At 54.0% G+C, this 25,584-nt stretch overlaps 1 protein-coding gene across 7 annotated transcripts in view; it reads right to left on the bottom strand.

Annotated features, from left to right (window-relative positions):
* Nucleotides 1–2,561: 2,561 nt before the first annotated feature.
* Nucleotides 2,562–25,584, bottom strand: part of EHMT1 (euchromatic histone lysine methyltransferase 1) — a 137,630-nt gene continuing 114,607 nt past the window's right edge. For all 7 annotated transcript variants that reach the window (XM_088019236.1, XM_088019237.1, XM_088019234.1 and 4 more), the window contains 11 exons: nucleotides 24,790–24,891; nucleotides 23,044–23,148; nucleotides 17,172–17,326; nucleotides 16,114–16,281; nucleotides 15,784–15,928; nucleotides 15,067–15,144; nucleotides 14,005–14,120; nucleotides 12,534–12,620; nucleotides 12,001–12,079; nucleotides 4,036–4,211; nucleotides 2,562–3,829 (listed from right to left, as the gene is read on the bottom strand). In XM_088019236.1, the coding sequence (XP_087875362.1) occupies nucleotides 3,652–3,829; nucleotides 4,036–4,211; nucleotides 12,001–12,079; nucleotides 12,534–12,620; nucleotides 14,005–14,120; nucleotides 15,067–15,144; nucleotides 15,784–15,928; nucleotides 16,114–16,281; nucleotides 17,172–17,326; nucleotides 23,044–23,148; nucleotides 24,790–24,891 (1,389 nt within the window). In that variant the 3' untranslated portion in view covers nucleotides 2,562–3,651. The remainder of the gene's footprint in view (nucleotides 3,830–4,035; nucleotides 4,212–12,000; nucleotides 12,080–12,533; nucleotides 12,621–14,004; nucleotides 14,121–15,066; nucleotides 15,145–15,783; nucleotides 15,929–16,113; nucleotides 16,282–17,171; nucleotides 17,327–23,043; nucleotides 23,149–24,789; nucleotides 24,892–25,584) is intronic.

The following is a 25,584-nucleotide window of genomic DNA, read 5'->3' as shown; positions in this document are numbered from 1 at the left end:
TCTGGCATATCCTTACTACGGAATTCGCTTCGACAAAAACCAATGCGAGAGCCAAAAAAAAAAACCAACCAAACAAAACAAAACAAAAAACTGAGCAAGAGAAGCTAGGACAGAGTAATCTACAGCACGGTTCTGTTTATATGAAGTTCCACAAAAGGAAAAAACAAACCTAGGGTGAAAGAAACCTGAACAGGAGAGGCCTCTCGGAGACAGGAACCAGCCGGGAAGAACAGAAAGAAACTTCCCGGGCGATAGATGGGAATGCCCTATTCTCTGGTAAGGGTTGGGTTACACGGGCAAAGGGAAATCTGTCAAAACTTACTGAGTCATACACATAAAATCCATGCATTTCTCCATATGTAAACTGTAATACCTCAATTTCTTAAATATTAAATTTATAGTTATTTCACGCCCTACACAAAATGAATCCCACCTAGATTTAAGAGCTAAACTGAAAAATAAAGTATCGGAAAAACTGCTGGAGAGTATTTTTATAATTTGGAAGCAGAGAAGGTTTTTCTAAATATAGTGCATAATCAGAAGTCACAGTCGATTTTACCACATAAAAAGCTTAAATTCAGTGGGGGTACAAAGCAAAGAATATATAAAGAGTTCATACAAATTAATTAAGGGAAACATGAACACCACAATGAAATTTTGCAAAACTTCACATTAGAGGAAAGGCCGACCTGCAACACATACAGAGACAGGTTGATCAACAACCAGAGAGTAAACTGTAAGGCACTGAGGTATCGTTTTGCTCTGGTTGATTGGAAGGAGTGGCAGCATGACAACGGGGTGTGTGAGGTGTGGGAAACGTACCCTGTTGGTGGAGACAAAGGCTGGCGTACGTTTTACGGGGGGTTTTGGGGGACTGCTTCCAGAACGTATGCTGCGGAATGCCCTCTGACCCCTTCTAAGAGAACCACCACACAAGGATGGCACATGGAGCTCTTCCTCCCAAAACAACGTCAGTCAACATCCACACACACATCAGCAAGGACTTAACTGCAGCCACTCGAGGGGTCACAGACAGGACAAACGTCCACACAGACGAAGGGAGGCCATGAGGGGCACTCCTGGTGGGTTTCCTGGTTTCTCTCCAGTTCCCATGTGTTCTGCGTGCAGAGGTGCAGCCGGGGTGACTGCTCACATTCTAGCTTAGCTGCCCCTCTGGAGGCCTCAGAGAGGGCCCACCTCACCTCCAAGCCAGAGGCCCACACTGCCACCTGCAGTTTGCTTCCTGCTAGAGCAGAGACCCCTCTCCCCCACCCCCAACCCCGAGCACTAGCCACAGGGTGGGTTTAGGGACATCAACAGCTGGAGCTGAGGTGGTCCCCATGGAGCTCTCCAGGACCTGGTGACACAGCAGCCCCGGACACGAACATCAGGCTCCTCAAAGCCAAACCCTGTGGGGGCTTGTTTTAGGCGCCCACAACTTGCTGTGAGGGTGTCCATTGGGGGCGGCGGGGTCCACTTACCCCCCAGGCGAAAAGTTTTCGACCAGACTGGGTCCTGATTCAACAGAGAGCTGTTTGCACACCTAGCATCTGACCCAGTGCACAGGATTAGTTGCCTGCAAGGTAACGAGCTCAGAACCCAAGGCGGGGGGTGCTGGGGGCAGGGCCACACAGGGCTGGTGGGGTCCGCAAGGCCTGAAATCCAAGCTCCAGGTGGAACCCCTGCCACCCCACTCACTGCCTCTGGGACGAGGCATCCTGTGGGCCTACTGCCCTAGCACAGCCCCCACTCTAAGGCACTACCCAGAGGAGAAAGATGACAGGCCTGGGGAGCCACGCCAGAGCCCTCCTGGAGGAAGGCGTGTCACCCTTTTCTGTAGGATCAGCCCTGCCTCTTTCCCACTTGGTCACAGACGCTCATGCACACCCAGGCCTGAGTCACCTTCTCAAGGGCCGAAAGGGAAGGCACCCTGCCTGGACTATTTGTGAAGTGCAGAGGAGCTGTTACTGTCCAGATAAATGTCTGACAATGTCTGACTGAGTGACTTCTTTGTAGAAAAAACCAAGCACTCAGCCGTTTTTTCTTGGGTTTACAGTGCCCCGGTGAGGGAGGCCAGCCTGGCACAGAACACAGAGGCAGTGGGTTTGGAACTAGGGGTTTCCTGCTGAGGGGTGGGGGCCACAGGAAAAAAGCCCCCCAGCCTCATCACCTTCAAAAGCAGATCTGATTCAGGATTCTGGGGACCTACCTGGCACAGCCCCAGCAGCCTCCAGAACGGTACCTGGGCCTCAGTGCCTGGTGCTGGTCGTACAAAGACACACACACACACACACACACACACGCAACACGCATGCACACACAAAGCGACGTGCACAGACTCCACGTGTCTGCCTGGGTGGGTGGGTGCAGGTGGTGTCCTCTGCAGGGGCAAGCTGCAGTGCAAAGAAGGCGTGTGCTTCCCAGTGCCCTGGTTCAGGCCCCAGCGCAGGACTGGACCCAGCCCACTGGTCCCCAGGCTGCGTGTGAGCCCGTGAGCACCCTCACAGGCAGCACAGGTGTTCTGCAGAAACCAGTTGAAACATGATACCATAATAAAAACCTCATTTAAAGTACTTTTTTTTTATTGATTTCATTGAAAACAGAACAAGAAATGGTCTGAGCCAAAAGACTGCTCTTAAAACTGTCAAAAACATTTTAACAGAAAAAAATAAACATGACTGCATCATGAATGTTTTAGAAGAGCCGCACAAAACCCCACTGCTACTGCACTAGTTACAGTATTTAAAAAAGTATATGACCTGGCAGCCGTCACACAAAAGGTGATGGCAAATTTATTCCACGACAAGACTAACATTTTAAAAAAAGTTTTTTCCTGCATTTTATTCTAAAATCACTTTGTTCTCTTTATACAGTTGATAGTTTATTTTCACATGGTGAGTAGAAACCACACCAGAATCAGCACCGTTGTCTGTGTTTTGTGTTTTTTATTTGTCCTAATGTTCAATAATGGTAGAAAATAAATCAGTTTATTCATCATCATAGCATGTGGTTTAAAAATCAACAGAAGGTGCCAGCGTCGCTGAGCTGGCAGGGCTGGTGCGGGGTCCTCCGTGGGCCGTGGCCCTCCTGCACCCAACAAACCGCTTCCTTGGAAAGAAATGCATTAGAGGTCTGATATATAGGACTAGATATAGGACTTCTTTAAAAAGCAAACCCACATTTTCTCCAAAGTTAGGGACGGCTCGGCCCTGACCTCTCCTAGGTCGAGGTGGGGACAGCGTCTGCGCAGTGCCCAGGAACTGGCACCTGCCACGCAGGCCTCGGGCAGGCAGGTCTAACGGAGCAGCTTGCGGGTGACTGTGTCTTCGGTGGGTGCCACGCGGGGAGCCTGGGCCCACAGGACTTCACCAACAAGCCCCACAGTGGAACGGGAACCAGGGGAGCAGACGGGGAATGAGAAACGTGGAAACGACAAAACCATCATCAGAAACTCACAAGGTCACGCCAGCGCGGAATCCCAGAGTGTTCCAAAGCGCCCGCCCCCAGCCCACGGGCCGCCACGCCAGGGCCTCGCAGCTGCGGCCCACGTCCCTGCAGCCCCAGGTCGGGGCCTTCAGGCATCCGCTTCTCCTTCCTCTCCAACCGCAGTGTGAACAGCACCGACGCTCGGTGCCCCAGGCCGGCTGCCACTCATAGGGGGTCGGCGGTGAAGGAGCTGGTGTCAGGCAGGCCATTCTCCTGGCCCTCCTGGGTGGCGCTGGCCTGCCGCTGCGCCAGGGCCGTGCTGGAGTGCCGGCACTTGGGGGAGCCACACCGGCAGCTGAACAGCTTGCCTTTGATGTCCCAGAAGCGCTCCCCATAGTCAAACCTAGGGAGAGAGTAGAGCTGAGGGCGGCATCCAGGCCCCACACCGCCTGGGAGCAGGGTGGACCCAGCCTGAGCAGAGCCATCCGTCCCAGCTCAGAGCTGTGGAAACACAGAGAACCACTGAGGATAAGCCTGTGTTGAGCAGCACGTGTCCGCATCCCAGAAGGTCCCCAAACCCAGCCAGCCCCTGGGGACCGCGGCGCCTACCCCAGCTGCTCCCCAGCCTCAATCAGGCGGGTGCTGAAGAAGGCAATCCTGGGAAACCGCAGGTCCTGGTGTGACATGAACACGCGCACGGGCACCAGGTTGGGCTCGCAGTGGTGGTTGATGAAGCGGCTGACGTTCCCGTAGAACCGAGCATCGATGCAGTATACCTCGCCATCCTAGCGGGCGGGAAGGAGAGCAGGGAGCTCGAACAGGCGTCTGTAGACCTCAGGCAGAAACATGACCCCAGAGCAGGGGCACGACAGGCCTCAGTGCTGCGGGGAGCCTGCCCACTCCACACCACTAGTCTGGCTGCATGAGCCAGACACGGGCCATCTGATGCTCGGACGCCACCAGGAGCAGGAGGAAGGTAGCAGGGCTGCAGGGACCATGGGGCGGGGCAGGAAGCCAGCGTGCAGTGGGGGGTAGCTCCTCGGGGACTTGGTGATGGAGGAGCAGCAGATCCCAAGGAGTGGCTGGGAGACATGGAGTGTGTGGGCAGGTGGCACAGAGGGACGGAAGCAGCACTCGGGCCAAGGGCTGCCAGGTGGCTCCTGAGAGGTTGTTACAACCACAAAACAGGAACACCGCCATGTCCTGCTAACCCAGTGGCACAGAGAGGAGCCAGTGCCTAGGGAGTCCCAGGACACTGCCTCAGCACTGCTCCCGGGATTACGATACACAGCGCAGCAGGACACTGAGCTGACAGTGAGAAAGGGTGGTTGGCTTGGGGGCCTGACCTCACCACAGGAACCCTTTAAGTAGCAGAGTCTTCTCTGGAAAGACCCAGAGCACTAGGGCCTGAAGTCAAAGGGGCCACATGGTGAGGAATGTGCATAGCCTGGGACAGCCATCGAAGTAGCGGGCATCTGCCCTGGGACGCAAGGAGCCGAGTCCTACAGCCCCTCAACAGGCTGCAGGCACTTCTCCCCAGAGCAACCCCTCCTGCCCGCCCCTGGGGCCCTGAGCAGAGAGCCTGCTCACTCCATGTCTGCCCCTCACAGTGGACAGCCAGTGAGCAGGGATCTTCTCACACGGCTATGTTTGTGGGAACTTATTACACAGTCACAGGAACCGAGCGCCAAGTCTGGGAGGAAGACCAGATATACAAGGAGGAGAAGGGGGCCTTCCAGGTGTGTGTCCTGTGGCGGGCAAAGCATTTACCAGAAGCCAAAGGATCCTCAGTGGTCAAGCGAAGACAAAATGGTGACAAAGACGGGTGGTCTCTGACAACTTTCCCACAAAACCAAAGGCGTATGTGCCCCTGATCCGGCAATCCCGCCTCTTGGCAGATCCCAAAGACACGCCAAGCTCCAAAATGACTCACGTGGCACAGATTTTGGCCTCTGCCTCTAGATGTTAGGGACTAAATGTGCAGGTGGCCCCACCCTGCAGGAAGCAGCTCCCCTCCTGTAAACAGCCCGAGAAACTGTGACCAGCACTGGAGGGCACGCAGCCTGGACGTGCGGAGCCCACAGGGAAGACCCTCGTGCAGAATCAAGAGTGAGTAACTAGAACCCATGACTGCAGGGCACAGTGGGGCTCAGACTGTTCTGTGCACAAGTCCCTGCCTGAGCCCAAGTCAGGATGGATGCCAGGATGGATGCCGGGGATGCCAGGGGAGGCAGGTGGACGCCGCCACCTTGACAGAGGCAGAACCCACAGTCAAGCCCAGCCAGCAAGTCAAACAAAGCAAACGACACACGTCAGAGGCACACTGGAGCTGCCGACACATCAACACGGACAAAGGCAAAGAACCAAGGAGATAGACACATTCTAAAGAGAAAAGAAAATCAACAGAGTTCAGCCCTGAGGCGACCCAGATGCTGCGCTGACAGACAAGGACATTGCAGCCCCCGTCAGGCGGTCCCCGACAACGTAAGACAGAGCACGTCTCTCCGTGAGTATCTCAGAGACATAGAAACAACAAGAAAGAATCAAATGGAAATCCTCAGTCCAAGCTCCCACGCCACTGCCCCCCGGCTCTCAAAGCCAGCATGGGACGGCTGGGCACAGCCTCAGGGACCTGAGCGAGGGCGAGTGCCCCACAAAGTGGTGCCTCGTGTGCAGGATGGGTCCTGGAGATGCCACTGCAAGTCACAGCAAAGGCTGAAATCAACCTGAACGTGCCCAAAACAATGAGAATGACGTGCACATACTCCTAATATGTGACCCCTGAGCCACGGGGAGCGCCTCAGAAAGTGGGGGGGTAACCACCTTTTCTGTAAGAAGGGCGAGGAAGTAAGAAACACACACGGATACTCTGTGTTTCTACAAAGGGTTACCTGTGGGGTAACACAAAACACGCAAGACTTTCTGAATATAACCTTTTCGGGTACTGTCTATTTTAAAACATGTAAATATTTTACATAACTAAAAAATAGTATTTAAAATTCTAGAATTTATTATTTGTTTTAAAATACTTTCTACCACCAACATGGGGCTTGAACTCACAACCTCAAGATCAAGACCCTCATGCTCCACCAACTGAGCCAGCTGGGCAGCCCTAAAATTCTAGAATTTAAAATGAACTAAGACAAATAAACACACCTAAACAGGAGCCCACCCACACGGCGCAGCGTGCGCCAAGTGCTGCACGGCTGGTGCTCGGCGTCCTGGGTGGGCACATTCTAAACAAAGACCTGGCACGCACACTCTTGGGGTGCGACGCCCCTCCGAAACCGCAGACACCACTGGGAACCAGCACCTTTACGGGCGGGATGCAAGCGTGAAAGCAAAATTAGTCCAGAGTCAATGACATCCTGAGGGCAGCCACCCTGGTGTCCTGACTCGGTATCCAAAAATCTCCTCTACTGCAAGGACCCGGGGCAGCTTAGAGAAGTCTGAGGCCGAATGTGGGGAACCAGACACAACAAAGCCAAGGGAGGCGAGGCCAGTGCAAACAGGCTCCACTGGGCACAAGCTGACGACAATTGGTCAGAACACTCAGTACAAAAAAATCAGGAGCCGTAACAACACGTCAAAGAGAAAGGAAAACAAGGCCCAAATCCCTTTACCAGTCACTCCTGCTCCAACCCTTCCTCAGTGGCGAGAACGTGTGTTGGTCTTGCCTGTCCCTGAGGACAAGTTACCAGAAAGCCCAGGTCCGGGTGGGGAAGATTTTTCTTTCCAAAAGAAGAATCTGTTATGAAACGTGAAAGTGGAACGCCCCTCAGGGAGGGCCCAGGCATCAGAAGGGCGGGCAGCATCACCTACTCCGGACCTGGGAGAAGCAGACCCTGCAGGTCCTCTGGGGATGCCTCTACCCTCACCCCGTCTGCAGAAAACACCAGAAGATGGAGAACAGGGACGCAGCCCCCACAGGCACACACACAAACGCAGCTTCCTGTGGGACAGCGCAAGGGTCAGGTGGCTGCCCTCTGTGAGAAAAAACAGACAGGACACCAGGAGGGTGGGGGCAAGCCAGTGGCGCACACCCTGGGGAAACGGTCAGTCTTGTGAGGCGTGACAGTGACACCCCTGCAGGCGCACATGCTGAGCTTCTCAGGAGCAAAATGGCACATCTGCGACTGACGCCATATCGTCGACACAATGGATGAAACAAAGTGAGATCTAAGGGGTGGTGTGCATACGGCTCTCGACCACACGGGCTTTCTCTACTTCCTGTTAGGGCTGTCATGACATAAATAGGAAACTGTCCACAAAGGCAAGAAACAGAAATCTTGGAGGAACTGTCTTTTCCTAACTACCTGAGAGACCACAGGGCAGCCTAAAAGTGAGGAGGCAGGCACCTAGCGAGGGCGCGGGGCAGGCTGGTCAGACTCGGGGCAGGATGCGTGAGGGGCACATGGAGGGGCGGGGCGTCCTCAGGGTGAGAAGCACGCGACAGCAGAGGCCCTCGTGCCAGGAGTGGACCCTACCACAGCGGAGGCCACAGCCCATCTGTGACCCCTAACAAAAGCAGCATCACCCAAAGCCTGCAGGACATGCACAGCCCCCCCTCCATGCCGGGGGGATAAGCGGCAGGTTCCACAACCCTGGAGGCAGAGAGCACAAAGGTAAGTCCTCAACCCACTGGTCCCTGGGCCCCACAGCCCCCCACACATCACCTGTACCTTCCTTAGCCTCTTGCACGGTGTCTCTAAGTAAAACTGTTTTTCTGTGGTTTACCCCGAGTTTTTGCTCATCTGCCCACACTCAGCTTAGATACTCTGTGGGGGCAAGGGACACAGGTACACAGAGAAACAGGAGGGTTGCCCATCTTTGGAGCAAGAAGCTCTTCCAGACCTGAGAGCCACTCAGCGGGGCCAGCATTCATTCATGTCCACATGAACATCGTATCTTTCCCATGATGAATGACATGCCTCGGGTCTGTAAAATGTCTCTCTTCAGATGTGCGTGCTGCTTGCTTTTTTAAAGTTTTTCTGATAAAGAAACTACGTGTCTCTAGTTCTAAGACAAAAACACTGTGGGAAGGGTGCCCCTGCAAGACTCCCCCACTCTGAGATGCTAAGAGTGCACAGGCACCCTGGTTAACCAGGGCAGATTCAGGCAAAGGAGGCTGGAAGGAGGTGGGTATTCAGAAGGTTCTAGAATAGCAAGGAGAGGGAGACCCTGGGGTCTGAGCACAGACCCAGAGCCCAGGACAGTCCAGGCCAGAGAGAAGGCAGGCAGCTTGGCAACAGGTGGTCAGATCCGGGAAACATTCCGAAGGTAGAGCCAGAAAGTCTCCTGATGCCTTCAACGGCGGGTGGGGAGGGAGCGAGCAGTGGGCACATGGGCCCCGTGGGCACAGACATGGCCATGCAACGGGGACACAAAGTCTGAGCTGGAGCAAACCCTGGGAAGCTCTGGTGTACTTGTGGCCCTTCGTGTGCCAGAATGAACAAGCCACAGAAGCAGGCTGCGGGGAGCGGCATGCAGGGCCCAGGCTGGCGGGGTTGGACTGAGGGAAGACTGGAAGGCCAGGAGTCGGGGGGCGGGCAGCCACGGGCAACTGTCAGCATGAGAGAGGGGCCTGCTGGAACAGCTTCCCCATGAGGGGCTGGGGTCTGCCAGGGCGGGCTGGCTCCATGCCCAGACACGAGCCAATGGGAGAAGATTCAATGCTGTTCAGACGCCAACGCCCCTAAGTGGTTCAACAGATTGGACACAATCCCAGGCAAATCCCAGCAGCCTCTTCTTGTATGAACACCCTGGTTCTAAAATGTATATGGAAATGCAGAGTACTCCAGAGAGCTATACAAGGACCTTTGAAAAGGCACTACCTGGCTTCAAGATTCCCTCTGAGTCAACAGTAGTGAAGAGACAGCAGTACCGGTGTGAGGGTCAGCAAATAAATCAAAGGAACTAAACACAGTCCAGGCACAGACCTACGTTCGACGGTCCAAGCAGAGGCTTTTCCAGCCAACGTCCAGCCGGTACTGGAATCATCATATATTCACATGGATAAAGAGGAATCTTGAGCCTTGTCTCAAACCACACACACAAAAGATGGATTGCGGATCTAAAAGCTAAAAATATGAAAATCCTAGAGAAAGGAGAAAATCTTCACAACCTTGTGGGAGACAAAGAATTCTTAGGACACAAAAAGCACTAAACGATAAAAAAATTTTCTGTTCTACAGAAGACGTTGTTAAGAAAATGAACAATCAAGGCACAGGCTGGGAGAAAAAGACACAGCCATGTCTGACACAGGTCGTGACTCAGGAAACCTAAAGAATCCTTACAACTCAGGAAGAAGGTAAGTAGCCCAATTAAATAATGGGCAGTAAGTTTTAAAAATTCCTGCACAAAAGAAGATATAAGAGACCAACTAGCACGTGAAAAGATGCTCACACCGATAATCATCAAGAAAATGGGGTGCCTGGCTGGCTTAGTCGGAAGAGCATGTGACTCTTGATGTCGGGGTTGTGAGTTCGAGCCTCATGTTGGGTCATAGAGAATACTTAAAAATAAATTCTTTAAAAAAGAAATCATCAAGAAAGTGCACATTAAAATTGGAGTGTCTGAAATTCTCATTTGTTGCTGGAGGAAACATAACGCGGTAATAACCACTTTGGGAAACTGCCTGCTGTTTCTTTTAAAGTTATTAAATATACACTTTAACCCAACAGCAGTAATCCCACTGCCGGGAACTACCCAGGAGACACGAAAACTCACACCCACAAAAAACAAGCTCATAGCAGGGTTACGCCTAACAGCAAAACCTGGAAACACCCAGGTCCATCCCCAGGCAGTAGCACAAAGCAGCATGGCCACTGGTGGGTCAAGGGACCCGCCACCACCTCGGTGGATCGAAAAAGCCAGACACAGGGGGTGTACATGCTCTGGCCCCACCTACAGGAAAAACCCAGCCGCGGAGACAGATGGCGGCTCCACGGCCAACCAGGGTGGGGGCACCGTGGGGCAGAGGAAGTGCTCCAATCTTGCTCCTGGTGATTAGACCATACACACATTTGTCAAAACTAAAATCACACGCTTAAAGTTCACTGAACGTCAATTAATTACAATAAAATTGACCCCAAAAGTAAGATGATCAAAAACGTATCAGATAAAAAAACCCAACAGAAGATCTACAAGATCGCACATAGGGCACCACGGAACCTTAGCGGGGGCAACTGAAGATGACAAACAAGTAGAGGGATCCACCATGTTCATCACCTGGAAAAGCAGGTGGCAGAAACCCCAGTGAGCCCTAGCTCATGGGTTCAATGCTGCCCTAAGTTGTACAACTTAAACAGAAACTGAAAGAGACCAAGAAGAGAAAGACATCTCTAAAGACCCCAAGGTAAAAGGACGTAAGGTTAGGGTGATTAATATGGCGTCAGCAGCGGGACAGAGGGAGCCCCGGGCGCACACGTCGCCTGCGTTATGGCGGAAGCCATGCTGCAGGGCACTGGGAAAGAGGACGACCCCCTCATCAAATGGTCCTGAGTCACACACACAGCGACGTGGGGAAGCCGGGCCCTGCAGCAAACGCCTACATGCGGAGGCTGACTGTAACTTCTACAGACGCCCCACAGGTGCCTCTGTACAGTCTTGGCTGTAAAAAGCCTGGCTTCACTTGGGACGTTACCCACACCCACAGTATGGAGGAAGACGCAGAAAAATTGGACTACAATAAAAATAAGAACTTCCATTCATTAAAACATCAATAAGCCACAGAGGGAATACACCTGCAAGACACAAATGTCACGAAAGAGCAGTTACCCCAGAACCTGTAAAGGACAGCCACAAACCATAAAAGGCAAACAGCTCTAGAAACATGAATGGACAGAAGACCAGGCAGGCGGTCCAGAGGGGACCCGGGGGCAGGGGCGCAGCAGCCCCTGAGCACTGCGACCACCCAGGACACAGGTTTCTCCCCCTGGAACGTGGCTTTCTGAGAGCCAACTGCAGGGGCAGGGCTGGGGGGTGGGGGGGGCACGGCGAGAAGGGCAGCTACTCCGGGCTCTGGTGGCTGTGGTTAGACGAGAGCCCTGGGTCCCCACTTCCACCCTGACCATGCTCCCGGATGTTCTTAACCAGGCGAGTCATGAACTAGGAGCAGCACGGGCACCAGGGTTAGGGTGAGGATAGCGTGAGGCAGCTTCCAAACGTCCCCCGGAAACCCGGGTCCTGATGTGAAGACCAGGGCCCACCCACTGTCCCCACAACCAGGAGGGCAGCTGGGACACACGAGGCTCCCGTCTGCTCGTCACCGTGCGCACATGGCCCCTCTGACGGCCGTGGGCTCTAACCCCGGATGAGCAGCTGGGGGGTTCAGAGGGCTGGCAGGATGCGTCCGGGCTTCACGTCCTCAAGCGAGGCAGGCTCCTCTCTGCACGAGCCCTGGGACCCCCCAGGTAAGTGGCCCGACTGCAAGCGCCCTGCAAGCCCTGAGCACACAAGCACGCCGGTGTGGCCGGCGAGGACACTGGGCCGTTGTGGGCGAGCCTCCTTACCGCTCCCACGCCGCACGGCCGCAACCAGCTCTCTACGCCCCAACCCCTCCAAACGCGTTACCTTGTTGTCAAGATCAAAGAGGTAAGAGTCTTCTTCCCGAACGTCAGCTTCCGAGTCAGAGATGAGCTCCCCGACATACCTGCGGGAGGCAAGGTGCAGGTGAGAACAGCAGACGGCAGGACCCTCACCCTTGACCACAGGGCAGTCATGGCAGAGCCCACACCACCCCCCCAAGCTGGCCAAACGTTCTGGAGAATATGCCTGTGACTGAGCTGGGATTTTAACTTCAGGTCCCAGAAGATGATGACACAGAAACCCCTTCTCTGACCAGGGATCCAGAATGACACTCCCTGAAAACCACTGAATGGTACCATCCTAAAGGAGTCATGACCTGGTGAAAGGCTAAGTGCAGGTAGAAAGCCAGGGAGGTGGGCAGAGGGGTGGAGACAACATGAACTTGGTTTTCAGGGGCACCCACGAGTCCCAGGCATGGACAGGGCCCTGGCAGCCCCTCACCCTATGATGCTGTGTTGTCCCCAAAATGGCAGGGGTAGCCAGCAGCCCTGGGGTGACCCCGGCACGCACTCACTTACTCGCAGACGAAGGTGCCCAGGGGGATATCCTGCAGGGACCGCACGCCCCAGCCCATGTTCTGTGTCCGGTAGAGCTGCAGCCTTGCCCTGGAAAACAGGCCAAGTTCCCTGATGCTCAGCTCACGTACGGATTACACCGCCAGTCACGGCAGCAAACAGCGCAAGATACTGCCTTCCTATCACGAGAGCGCTTCCGGTGCAATGAAGCCCACAGCCCACCCTCAGGGAGCGGGAGACTGCCTCGGAATTTAGTCCGACTGCCTGTGTCTTCATCTGTAACACGGGGACAGGTCTGGCCGAGCCCCCGGGGGGCAACGAAGAGCACGAGGCGCTGACACTCTGCTGGCCCCTCAGAGAGGTTGGGGAGCTCTCCCCAGCTCGGAGCCATGGGGACCCACCTGCCCCTTTGTGTGTCCAGGGGCCCTGGGGGAGAGGGACATGTCTGTCCTCCCCCCAGAGAATGTCCTGCCAACAGGGAGAAAGGGACATGTGGGCTGGTCAGAAGCACTCTCTGACCGCTGATACTGAGAAACCCTTCAATACCATGAAACCAGACTGATGTTGTGCGTGAATTTCCCCTCATAACTCAGACGGCCCAAAGAGGTCTTCTAATTCTCAAGCACATGCACAAGAGGAAAAGTTCATGGCCAGGGGACGCTGGGGGAAGGGGTCTGAGCCAGGCCAGTGAAAGGGGTGCTGGCCAGACCTCACCAGACCAAGCACCCCAGGTGACCGAAGACCAAGGTGTCTACGCAGTCTGAAACATTTTATACCAGAGCATGTTCACACTGTTGTTGCAGAGACACTCAGACAACACAGAATATTTCAGAAATGGTTTGAGTATTAAAACAGTTGCCGTGGGGCACCTGGGTGGCTCAGTCGGTTAAGCGGCTGCCTTCAGCTCAGGTCATGATCCCAGGGTCCTGGGATCGAGTCCCGCGTCGGGCTCCCTGCTCAGTGGGGACCCTGCTTCTCCCTCTGCCTCTGTCTGCGGCTCTACCTGCTTGTGCTCTCTCTCTCAAATAAATAAATAAAATCTTTAAAAAAAAAAAAACAGTTGCCGTGCACGTGTTAACTCGAAGGCAGAGGCAATGTTCGTGAAGAGCCTGTTTCCTGGCCTTTGCCTCCCTGGTTCATGGACAGCCCAGTCCATGAACCAGGGCAGCCCAGTCCATGAACTCAGGCCTCACTGACATCCCAGCTGCTCAGAAGTAGGACTTGTGCTATTTACACAAGCTTGTAACACCACCAGGGGACAAAGGGCTCAAACAAGACAGCGTCTCTACTGCAAACACACATGTGCACTGCAACACATCCCACCCTTGTCTGTATGAAATACACGTAAATACAGCGAACTTCCCAACAAATTTGAGATCATTTTCACACTCTGAAAGCAGAGACCCCTGGCATCGCCCTGCACTGAAGGGCATAGAACCCTACCCTCAGGCAGGGGCTGGTAGCCCATGCTCACCTGAGGCCGTTCTGCACGACTCGGTTCCGGCAGCTTCTCCAGCAGGAACAGGCGTGGTTGCACTCAAAGATCAAGGGCGGCTCCGCCATGTTGAACTCCGGAAGCAGCCGGCCGTCCTGGGGACAGACGTGCAGTCAGGACCGAGCATGGCTCACCATTCACGCTAAATAAACTGACACCAACACAGTTTTACTAACTAAAACGGGTATAGAAACGATGGTTTCCGGTCAAACTTCACACTGGGGGCACCAGTGTCCCGTTACCCATTCGTGCTCTGGACAGGAAGCATCAAACCAGGAGCGTACACAGGTTTACAGGATCCGTCTGCCCTGGTCGGCCTCCCTCCTTCTCCCTGGAACTCTCCCAGCCTCGCCAAGGCCACCGGCCCACAGGCCTCTCCACGTCCTTCAAGGGGTCAGTGCCCCCCAGACCACTGCCCATGCTCACCGCCGCGCCACACTCTCGGCCTTGCAGCCTGCAGGCCCACAGCTCTGGCAGCGACCCGGCCACCTGCTTGCCCATCCTACACCCAGACACGGCAAAGCCATTGGGTGACAAAGCAGGGCCTCGCAGCTGAGTCTGAAGTCCCCGTGGCTTCAGAGGCTGCTCTGTACAGTGAGAACTTCTCTCAAAATGCTCGCTCCCCCTGACCTTCAGCGTAGCAATGCTTCACAGAGAGCACACAGCACCAGAGTGAGGGCCACAGCCTCTGGCTTGGCAGCCACAAACACCCCCCGTGCCATGCCCCTCTGCTCCCAAGGTGACTCTGGAGACAACCATCTGCTGTGGTCTTGTCCCTACCCCAGAACACCCTGGCTCCTGCCCCCACTGACAACCTCTGAACTCCCAAAACCAAGGGCATTTAAGCTTCTTCTCTTGGACACCGGCTTCCAGAGCCGGCTCCTTGTCTCCCCAGCTGCCCCAGGCTGGGCTCACAGACAGCCACGCCCAGGCGGCCACAGAGGCTGGCTCCGACCGGTCTGCGTTTCTACAGCGGCTCAGCTGCAGCCCTCCTTCCCAAGGCCGGCTCACCGCCCCGGCAAGCCCCACCCGCAAGCTCACCTTGTCATACCAGCAGCGCATACTGAGCTGGCCACACATGCAGTTGCTGGAAGAACAGTCGTCGATGCACACGCAGTACTGCAGGGAGACAGCTCGTCAGGTGGGGGGGCCGCTCTCAGCCGCGCCGCACGATTCTGACACGTGCTCCCAGAAAGCCAGGCCCGCGTGGAAGAGAGGTGACCGGTTCAAACGTCTGCATTCTCAAGGACACCAAGGGGCGAGCAGCCCCCGAGGAAGAGGGCATGCAAGCGGGAGAGGACACCCAGCCACTAAGACACAGAGATTGCATGAGGGGCTCTGGAAGAAGAGCCCAAAGGGAAGGGGAGGAGGCAAGGGGGTCAGCGACGTGGGGCCGAGAGGCGGTGAAAGAAATCCTGAGGCCGGCACTTGAGGACAGCCGCTCCGTGGGAAGGGAAAGGCCCAGGGCCACAGTCCTGCCCTGAGGGCACACGTCCAACTTCAATGCAAGAGGAGCCCGGATGCTGGGACACTCGAGGCAAAGCACAGGCTCCTCTCACTTGCGTGGCCCCCAAACCACCACTCACCGGGGGATGCTAGGCACTGCTCTGGGGGCTGGGGACCCAACACGGGATGCAGGATCCACTTTCAGGAAGGATCTTTATCTGCCTTTCAACTCTTTAGTGGAAGGTGATCACCGTGAGGGAAACGCCTGTGGACCCAGGCCCCAGAGGCCCACCGCACCCTGCCATCACTGACCTGCAAATGGGTGATGTTTCTGTCAATGTTCATGGGAGACGTCACGCAGTTCTGAGAAACATACTTGTAGTTGCTGGGGCACGGCTCGCTGTCCACAGCATTGACACACGGGATGGGGATTCGCTCATAGCCTCGAGCAATGTCTCTGCCACCGGAAAGGGGGGACATTACCTTTCGCTGTGACAAGTGACACCCCAACAGGGCAGCCGCCGAGCCCTGGGCCAGGCACTTTGGACTCAGGCCAGGGGATGCCTCAGCTTGGACAGAAGCTTTTGTTTCAAACTCTTCAAACCCCATCTGTCACCCTTTGCCTCAGAACGGTCTTCTCACCTGCTCACCGTCTTCTCCATCGGGACAGGCCTGTCGGGGGCTGCGTCTCGCAGCGCCCGGCTCATCTGCAGCGCGTCCCACACCTGGGAGTTGAGGCTTGCACACTGCAGGGGCGTCTCTCCCTCCTTGTTTTTCAAGGTGACATCTGAATCCCGAGAAAGAAAGAGGCTAAAAGGAAAAATGTAAGCCAACAAAACATTCAGACCTTAATTTAAAAGACAGGAGATTTATGACTTTAGAAGGTAAAAATAAAGGGAACACATCATTCATCTTGATATTAACCCTGCTGACCAAGTGCTTCTAGAAAGATCTGCCCTGACTCACCAGGAATACACTACACATTACTCCTTTCCCACATTTACGGTCAAAAGTCACCTCAGCTTTCTTGTCAGGAAGTGTGTGTAAAGAACTAGGGATGGTATTTGAGGGTTTTTGGCTTTTCCATTCAAAGGCATGCTCAAAGATGAACAGGGCCAGCATGAGGCGGGCAAACCACGCTGTGTACACGGTCAGCGCCCTGCAGGCGAGTCAGAACCGGATAGAGAGTGGCAGCACAGTGGTCCTGTGAACTGCCCCTCCGCAGCCCCACCCAGGGGCCTCACACCACAACCCACTCAGCTGAGCATGCCGCCCCAGTCTGAATGGGCGTGTGTCCCACACAGGGCATACCCTCATTTCCAGGTGAAATGGGGGGACCTGAGGTTGTGCAACTGGGCAGGACTGGGTCCTGAGCTTCCAATGAGAGCAGAGCGAGGACAACTCCCCAGGACCCCAACTGCACCCACCCACATGTGTGAGTGGCAAGTGGAAAGCACTAACATCTTCATCCCTCCTGAACGGGGTCTGTCCCCTCCCCCTTGATGGGAGGTGCTGGGTGAGACTCATCTAAGTATTCGGGGAGTTTTCACAATGATCCTCCCTGAACCAGAAATAGCCATGCTGACCTCACAGGTGGAATGGGAGACTCACACCTCCACCTGCTTGGGGAAGGACCTTCCCCTGGGGGACCTGGGGCACCCGGGAGCCTTGCAGGGGCTGCGTGCAGCGGGACCACTCACAGGACACAGGCGTAGCGGTCCTCCCTGGCAGCAATGTGCAGGGGCGAGTCTCCGTGGACGTTCACGGCATGGAGGTCACACCTGGCAGCCAGGAGGATCTCGGCTATGTCCACACAACCCGAGAACGCAGCCCAGTGCAGGCAGATGTTCTCCTCCTGCACAGACAGACGGCGCAGCGCACCAGAAGGAGAGCAGAGACCTGGCTGAGTGCTGGGGATGTTTCCTTTCTTGTTTTGTTTTCATTATAAAAGTAATGTAATTACGGTACTGAATATTTTAAAAATAGAATAAAAAATCATCTGGAATTAGACCAATCTAAACACAACACATTAGTAACATAACATTTGGGAGTACTCTGCTTTATCTACTTTTTAAAATCATATTCACTTTGGAACAGAAGTACAATTACAGGATAGGACAATCCGTATAAGATTTGAAAAGGATAAAAGGTAGGCAAATACGACTGCCTTAAAATTTTACTTCATAAAACCTCTGTAAAATAAAACCTTTAAATCAAAGATCAGAAAAAACCATTTGTGCTGTAAATAAGCTATACGTGACTTAACAATAATCACAGTTTATTAGATTGCTACACTGTAATTCTGAAAACAAATGCGCAAAACGTATAAAAATTTAAAACTTGTGTTGAAGATGAGGAATACACATATATACAGGGCAACGTGCAGCCTTGCCAGGTGAGAAATCAGCCTAAATTAGAATAGTGACACAACAGCTAACCTACCACACTGGGGACAAACGAGAAAGTCACTCTGACCCCTCCCGGGCTGACTGCCCTGTGCTCACTGCAGGTGGCGTGGCACGGACCACCGTGCAGGCCGAGCTCACGGTCATGACCTACTCAGCCCTTTCTTTACCAAACCTTTAGTTTGTTCCTGTCTTCCTCCAGAACACAAGGCAGTGAATGTTTCAGTCCTTTTCTTTTTCTGACTTGGTCTCAGGGCTTAACCCCTCAGAGTGGCTTAAACACTGACTGGCCTCCTGGCAGAGTGGGTGCACCACTCAGGGGGCCCCACCCCTCAAGAACCCCCAATATCTCACAGGAGCCAAAGTCAAGCCTGGCTGTCCACTCGGCACCACCGCAGGGGCCTCGGCGGTACCGAGGCAGAGCCCCGCACAGTGCATGCCCCCGCTCCGCCCCATGTCAGCCCCCGTGGGACTGATGGGCCAGCTACATGACACTGCCTGCCTCGGTCCTGCCCCCCTCCCACCAGGGAACCCCCTGTAACGCTCCGGTGCTCCGCATATAATCTGCCTCCCAGTCCCACACTCGGAGAGCGTCCAATGCTTCCAGCTCAATGAACTAGAGGAAACAGAAAAGTCAAACTGCGTGGTCCTCCCTGTTAGCAAACAGCAGCTAGCCCCAAGCACAGGCTTCACCGCAGACTCCTCTGTCAGCCTTAGTGTTTTCTGAAAAGCCTGGATTTGCCTGGGGCTTCCTTTCCTGGACGTTGTCCCAAGACTCCTTCTACCCTCTCATCTTTCCGTTGTCCAAACATTTGCAAGCTCCAGAACAAAATGTGGTTTCCTTAGGGGCCTCTTTTCTCAGTCCTTCACGAGAAGGATTATGATTTTATAATCAGAATTACAGGCTGAGTACAGGCTGAGACTGTCCCAGTCCACCTAGGCTCCTCTTAGCATAGGAATGTGCAGTCCCAGACTAGGTGAGGTCTGCCTGCTATATTACAACAGGCCTGACCCACACATCTGAAGTGACAGACGGCACTTTGGTTCTGGCAGAGGCTGGGCTGGGCCAGAGGGACCATCTGCATTTACCTTCCTGCCTGAAAGAACCCAATAGTCAAAACGTGTGAAATAATGGTTTTCAGGACACTGGACATCAGGAGATGTAGTACTATATCCCTGAGAGCAGAAACAAGTAAGAGGGCCTGGGTCCGCCTGCTCACTGTCCTGAGATCCAGGCCTTGGAGCAGGGAGGGGACCAGAAGCCCCGAGACAGGAACTGAGAGCCGGTGGCCAAGACAGCAGAATGTGGGGCTGGGAAAGAGGCCTCTGGAGATCTGGACATTATCACCTTGGAGCTCCAGGAGGACACACCCCAAAGCCGAGGCACAGAGGGCTCAGCGCTAGGACCCACACAAGAGAGATGACCAGCACTAGGCTGAGGCCTGCTTGAACCCATGTAACAAACCTAGGAAGCAAAACCCAAAGCAGACTATTTCCAAGTAACTTTGCTGCACCCAGAACAAGGCTCAAGACCCTTCCAGGAATACAGAAATTCACAGCAAGGTAAATTTCACAATGTCTGGCATGCAACCTAAGGTTACAAACAAAACTTTTGGAGCTGACAAGTACAATGTCTGACAGAAACACACTGGGTGAGATTAACAGCATAATAGGTTGTAAAGAAAAAATTACTGAGCTTGAAGACACAGCAAAAGTGCAATAAAACCAGCAAAACAGCTTTAAAACCAGATAAACTGCAATCCACAGTGAAAAAAATAATTGAGGAAAATGAAAAGAGCATCAGCGAGCTGGGAACAACTTCAAGCCACCTGATAGTCACAGAACAGGGACCCTTGTGAAGCGGGGGCAGGCAGGAAGAGCTCTGGAAGGAATGAGGACCTCGCTGACACAAGCTTCACAAACCTTCCTGACCTCACACATGCAACACACACACAAGTAACACAAGGCGCATCATAATCAACCGCTAAAATCTAGTGATAAAGAGAAAATCCTAAAAGCAGCCAAAAGAACGCAGATGCACTCTATCTGGAAATAAGGACAAGACACCAACGAGAATTCCCCATGGGGAAACTCCTCGGTGAGGACGCAGAGAGGCTGTGTGTACAAAGTACTGAAAGAAGCTGTCGACCAAAGTCCACACCCAGCAAAACATCTCCCAAAGTGAAGCCAAGATATGGAGTCTGCAGACAGGAAAAGCTGCAAGCACCTGTCATGGGCAGACCAGCACCCCAGGACACAATAAACAAAGTCAGACGTGTAGAGGAGAAACGACCCTGGAATGAAGGACCTAAGTAGCAAAGGAAGTGGTATCAGCCCGGGCTGATTCCTGAGACTTTCGTCACTACAGTGTTTCCAAAAGATCACCAATTGTTGAAACAAAGTAACAACCTATTGCAGTGCTGGTACAGCATCTGAGAGCAACAGCATGAGGTTTGGGAGAAACGGGACACCCTCTGTGTATGTAACACAGCATTTTCTCTTAATTGAAAAAGCATGGCGCTGGCATAAGGACAGACACGTGTGGGCAAATGGCACGGAAGACAGAGCCGAGGGACGGAGCCACACGCATGTGGACAAAGGGGCAAAGTCAAGTCTATGGAGAAGGGAAAGGGTGCCCGGACAGCTGGACATCCTAATGCAAAACAAACTACTGTAAGAAAACACGGAAGAAAGTCTTTGGGATCTTGGGTCAGGCAATGATTTCTTAAAGAGAACACCAAACATATGATCCATAAATAGAATATAATTAATAAACTAGACTTTACCAAAATTAAAAAGCATCTGCTTCTCAAAAACAGTTGCTAAGGTTTGGAAAACATCTGATAAAGAGCACTTGTATGCAGAATGTACAGCAACTCTTAAAACTGAAGAATAAGAAAATAAATGATCCAATAAAAAATGAGCAAAAGATCTGAAAGGACCGCCCTCACCACCCCCCCAAAGGACACAAACTAACCACAGTAAGTGCTGGGGAGGCACAGCCTCTCAGGCACAGGCACTCTGGAAGCTCGGCAGCTCCTTCAACAGGTGACCCAGGTTTTATGGGAGAGAAATGACAGCAGGGGTCCACGCAAATACACATGCGTGCATGTCCACAGCAGCTCTATGTGTGACAGCCAGAACCCAGAAAACCCCCACGTCCGCGACCCAGTGAAGGACACCTGAGCTGACCTGTCCGCACAATGGAACACTGACCCCCAGGCTGATGTTGCCTGAGCAACAATCACACTGCACGGATCCGCCTACGGAAAGGTGAACTCACAAACTCAGTGACAGAAAGTGAAGCAGACGGTGGCTGGCTATGAAGAGGCAGGAGGAAACTTCTGGGAGTGTCGTGCACCGTCCTGACTGTAGTGACGGTTTCTGGGGTTAACTCTCATCCAACTGGACACCCTAACTGGTGCACCATTTACACATCCATAAAACTGTTAGGGTGCAATAATAGCACTGCTTTGTCACATGAACAACAAACACGCAGTCTGGTCCACCCTCCTGCTTCCCGAGGACCACCACCAGCACAAGCGCTGACACCTACATGGACGCTGTGAGGCCGTCTGCTGCCCTGCACCCACACGCTCTTGATACCCTGCCCAGCGAGGACACACATCTGCAGCTGCTCCAAGCACTCCATGCTTGAAGGGGGCTGCTCACGATGTGCCACGAAGCGTCCACAGGGCAGAGTCTGACTGCCCTCTGCTGCAGCCACGCTGGACCCCATCACACCCCTTCTCGCTACCCTCATCCAAACTGCCGTGCGCCTCCCAGACCCCGGGTCCCCGCAGGCAGCGCCACTGTACTGACCCCAGCTCTGAGGACATTCACAGAAACACCCCACAGCTGAGCCACGTTGCTGCAGGCCCAGATGCTGGCCTCTGTGCTGACGCTCCTGGTTTCAGGGCAGGGCAGGACCTGCTCACAGACGTGGGGAAGGGTCCCAGTGCCAAGCAGCCACAATGAATGACCAGGCGGTGCTCACTGCTCCCACCCCTTCTTTAAGCGGGGATCTGGAGAGCCCTGTCCCGCTCAGGGCTCAGAACCAAAAGACACCACCAACACCACCTGGCTCCCTACCTTGGGCACTCGGGCTCCATGCTGACTCACACCCTACTGAATGGTGTGCTTGCTTGGAGAAATCATGTCTTACTGTTAACTGCTTTCATATTTCATTATCAATTTAATGAGTCTGTGCTACATTTTCCATTTATGGCTTTTGGTGACTCTCTGTAACAGCCGAAACAGCTCTGCAGGGCACTGTGTCTGTCCGCCCTGGGACCCCTGTCCCTCTGCCTTGTTCCTGAGTGGGTCCCCAAAGAACTTTCCAGAAACACCCTTTTAAATTAACCAGAGGGGTGCCTGGGTGGTTCAGTCAGTTAAGCGTCTACCTTCAGCTCAGGTCATGATCCCAGGGTCCTGGGATGGAGCCCCGCACTGGGCTCCCTGCTTGGCAGGAAGCCTGCTTCTCCCTCTGCATCCCCACTTGCTCGTGATCTCTGTCACTATCTCGGTCTCTCTCTCTCTCAAATAAATAGATAAAATCTTTAAAAAAGTTATAATATATAAATTAACTAGAATCACCTCCTATCTGATATACGGGCTGGAGCATTACTCCCAGAGGGACTGGCGAGTTTTCCGACCTTGGCCCCATAACCCTGTTTTCTGAAAACAATTATGTCCCACAAAACTAGCCATCAACACAAACACCTTAGCTCTCATGGCCTGAGCACACGGTGGCTCCCTTTCTTTCCTTCCTGGACAGCAACAGAGTACAAGTTAGTGCTCACAGGCCGCCTGCCCAGGTGTGGGGTGTGCCCTGGGCTCCGTGGTCCTAATCATAGACATGGGAGTCAGTGATGCAGTCCCAGTCCAGGTTCGCCTCTGAAAAGGCAGGCACTATCCACAGGGCAGGCCTCAGGAACCTCTGCCCCTCAATCTCCACCTAGCAATTGGCCAACACACAAAACAGTCCCAGGAAACCACAGTGGGTCCAGGGGCCACTGGAAACCTGGGAAAAAAGGGCAGAGCCACAGGCAGGCTTCCAAGAACAAGAACCTTCAGCTGCCAGCTCTGTACAGCCTGGTCCCTCTGTCCTCCTCCAGGACCCGCTGCCCTGAGAGGTGTTCAGGACCAGCGACAGCCAGAGACTCACATTATCCCGGATGTTGATGTCGGAGCCCTTGGACAGCAGCAGCTTCACGAGCTCCACATGCTTATACTCAGTGGCCCAAATCATGGGCGTCCAGCCGCCGTCATCCTAATTTCAAAAAAAAAAAAAAAAAACCACAACACACACAAGAAAAAAAAAAACAAAATCCATTACAGCTCTACAGACAAGTAACATGAAGCACAATCTCACTCGGGACCTGTAAGACAACTCCACGAGACAGGAACCAGTCCAAGTCCCCATTTTGTGGATGAGGAAACCTAGGCTCAGGGTGTAGCCCCAGGGGTCTCAGTGAGTACAGGACGGAGCCAGAACCTCTGCTCTGAGGGGGACGGATGGATCTGCCAGGAGACCTCGTCCCTCTGAAGCCTGGTGGGCAGCCACGGCCAGGATAACACTCGGCACACCAGAGTGCACCTGCTTGGACCACGTAAGGACCGAGAAATGCTGACCAGACCGCCCCTCCCAGACCAGCAGTCCGGATGGTGGGTAGCCAGACCCCAAGCATGAAGCAGGGGCAGCTGCTAACAACTGCAAACAGACAGATATCCAAGCCCAGAGACTGATGGAGGCTGTGCCCAGGTCCCACTTCTTCCTAAAGGACGGGAAGCAAGAAAACCTGCCCCGGCCGACCCCACATTAGCATCCGTCATGGTTCTGACGAGTTGGCTTTCTACCATCCACAAACTTAGGCCTCTCTCCTTACTCAGTGGTGGTGGGTAGTTTTATTTAAAACAGAAAAAGGCAACTCTTCAGGAAATGAGTATCACGTTAACCAACTCGTGGTCTGGTGGCAGAAAGCTCAACCCTCCCTAACACCTCCCCAGCGGCTTCCTGTACCCGCCCCTCAGCTGCCACATCTCTCTGGGAGACATATAGTCAGGCCATCCCTGTAGGATGGCTGTGCGCACAACCTGGGCCCTGGGGGCACAGCAGGAACAAGCAAGCCTCAGGGAGCAGAGCCCAGCCCAGCCCAGCCCAGGGGAAGAAACATACAAAACGGAACCAAGTGGGAGACAGAAAATGAAACAGGGGAAGGGTCCAGCCCACGGACCCTGTGAGAGTAAGAGGTGGGCTGGGCGGCACAAGGCAGGGAGCTGTATTTCTGGGCCACTGGGGAGGGTCTCTGTCAGGGTGGCTTGTAGAGTGCTGGGTTGGAGGCAACGGCTGGACTAAAAGATGGGGCAGAGCCTGTGAGCCAAGACACCCTTTCCAGGGCCCAGAGTCACATGGGAGGGGAGGGGTCTGGGTCTCAGCGAGTGGGAGGGAAGCGTGCTCACTTGCTCTCCCGAGTCACTGGCTAGATGCACATGGGACCCCTCCTCGTGCCAGGGGCTACATGCCACACAAAGACCCTGCCCTGGAACCCTGATAGCCACTGGAAGGGAAGATGGGGTACCACAGGAGGGAGGGCACCTGGCACACAGGTCAGGGACCCCACTCAGGTGGTGACACGTGCCCCGAGGCCAGGAGGCTGGGGCAGCTCAGGCAGGCGCCATGGGAGAAGTCTCCAGCCAGGCAGCAGGGTAGAGGCCGTCACAGGTGTGGGCTTTTAGAGGGGCCAGTGGTCAGCCAGGGGAGGCGGCAGCCAGGGTGGGTGAGGCCAGGCCTTCCAAGGCCTTGCAAGGGGGGCTGCGGAGAACGGGTCAGGGCCAGGACTGCTACAAAGGAGAACGGGGTCACTGACCAGTCAGCCAGGTGAGTATCAGTAAGTGGAAGGTGTGGCTTTACCTGACAGTTGACGTCCATTTGTCCATTTGAAAGCAGATATTGAACTACATCATAGTGACCCTTCTTGGCAGCGAGGTGCAGACAGGTGGAGCCCTCTGCATCCTGCAACACAGTTTCCAGAGAAATCCCATGACCTACAGCACGACCCTGAGCACATGACCACGTGAACGTTTGTTCCCCACATGAGTGAGGTTCCTCGAGAAGAAGGAACCCAGGCAGAGAAAGGTGGAGTTATTTTCAGAGGTCGTCCGGCTGGGGTCCAAGCCCTGTCCGCCGGGCTCCAGACACCAATGGGGCCTCAGGTGGCAAGAAGTCTTCAAGTTTTATGACACACCTGGCAGGTACATCATGTCAACCACCCATCCCTTCCTTTTTCCCATGGTCCAGACAGGCCGAAGCATGCCCCAGGCTTCTCGACATGGCCAGGTGCTGTGCCCTGTCCCTCCGTTCCAACATGGCCCCCAAGGACTATGCCAGGCACCTGCAGCACTCCTCACATGACAAGAGGGCCACCCGTACCCATCGGGACCTCTACGAGACAATGGTGGCCGTTGCACGCTTTTAGACTAGTGCTAATAATTCCGTAATCATTATCCATACGCCACAGAATTAAAAACAATAAATGGCAGAGAAAAGCAGGGGCCCAGAGTGGGGGCACGCTTGCCCTGCAGTCCGACGCACGTAAGGGTGGCTGCCTGCCTGTGTTTTGCCTCCTGTGGCTGCAGGCACATCTCCCCGTTAGCTTTCAGCTCTACTTCCTCAAGCATTGAAGGACCTCAAAACAAAACAAAAGCC

Source organism: Eumetopias jubatus, unplaced genomic scaffold (assembly GCF_037043125.1).
Source record: "Eumetopias jubatus isolate StellerSeaLion01/CBP00866 unplaced genomic scaffold, mEumJub1_p1.0 scaffold_15, whole genome shotgun sequence".
Classification (NCBI taxonomy): domain Eukaryota; kingdom Metazoa; phylum Chordata; class Mammalia; order Carnivora; family Otariidae; genus Eumetopias; species Eumetopias jubatus.
The sequence above is the reverse complement of the archived record's forward strand: the minus strand, read 5'-3'. Positions and strand labels throughout refer to the sequence as shown.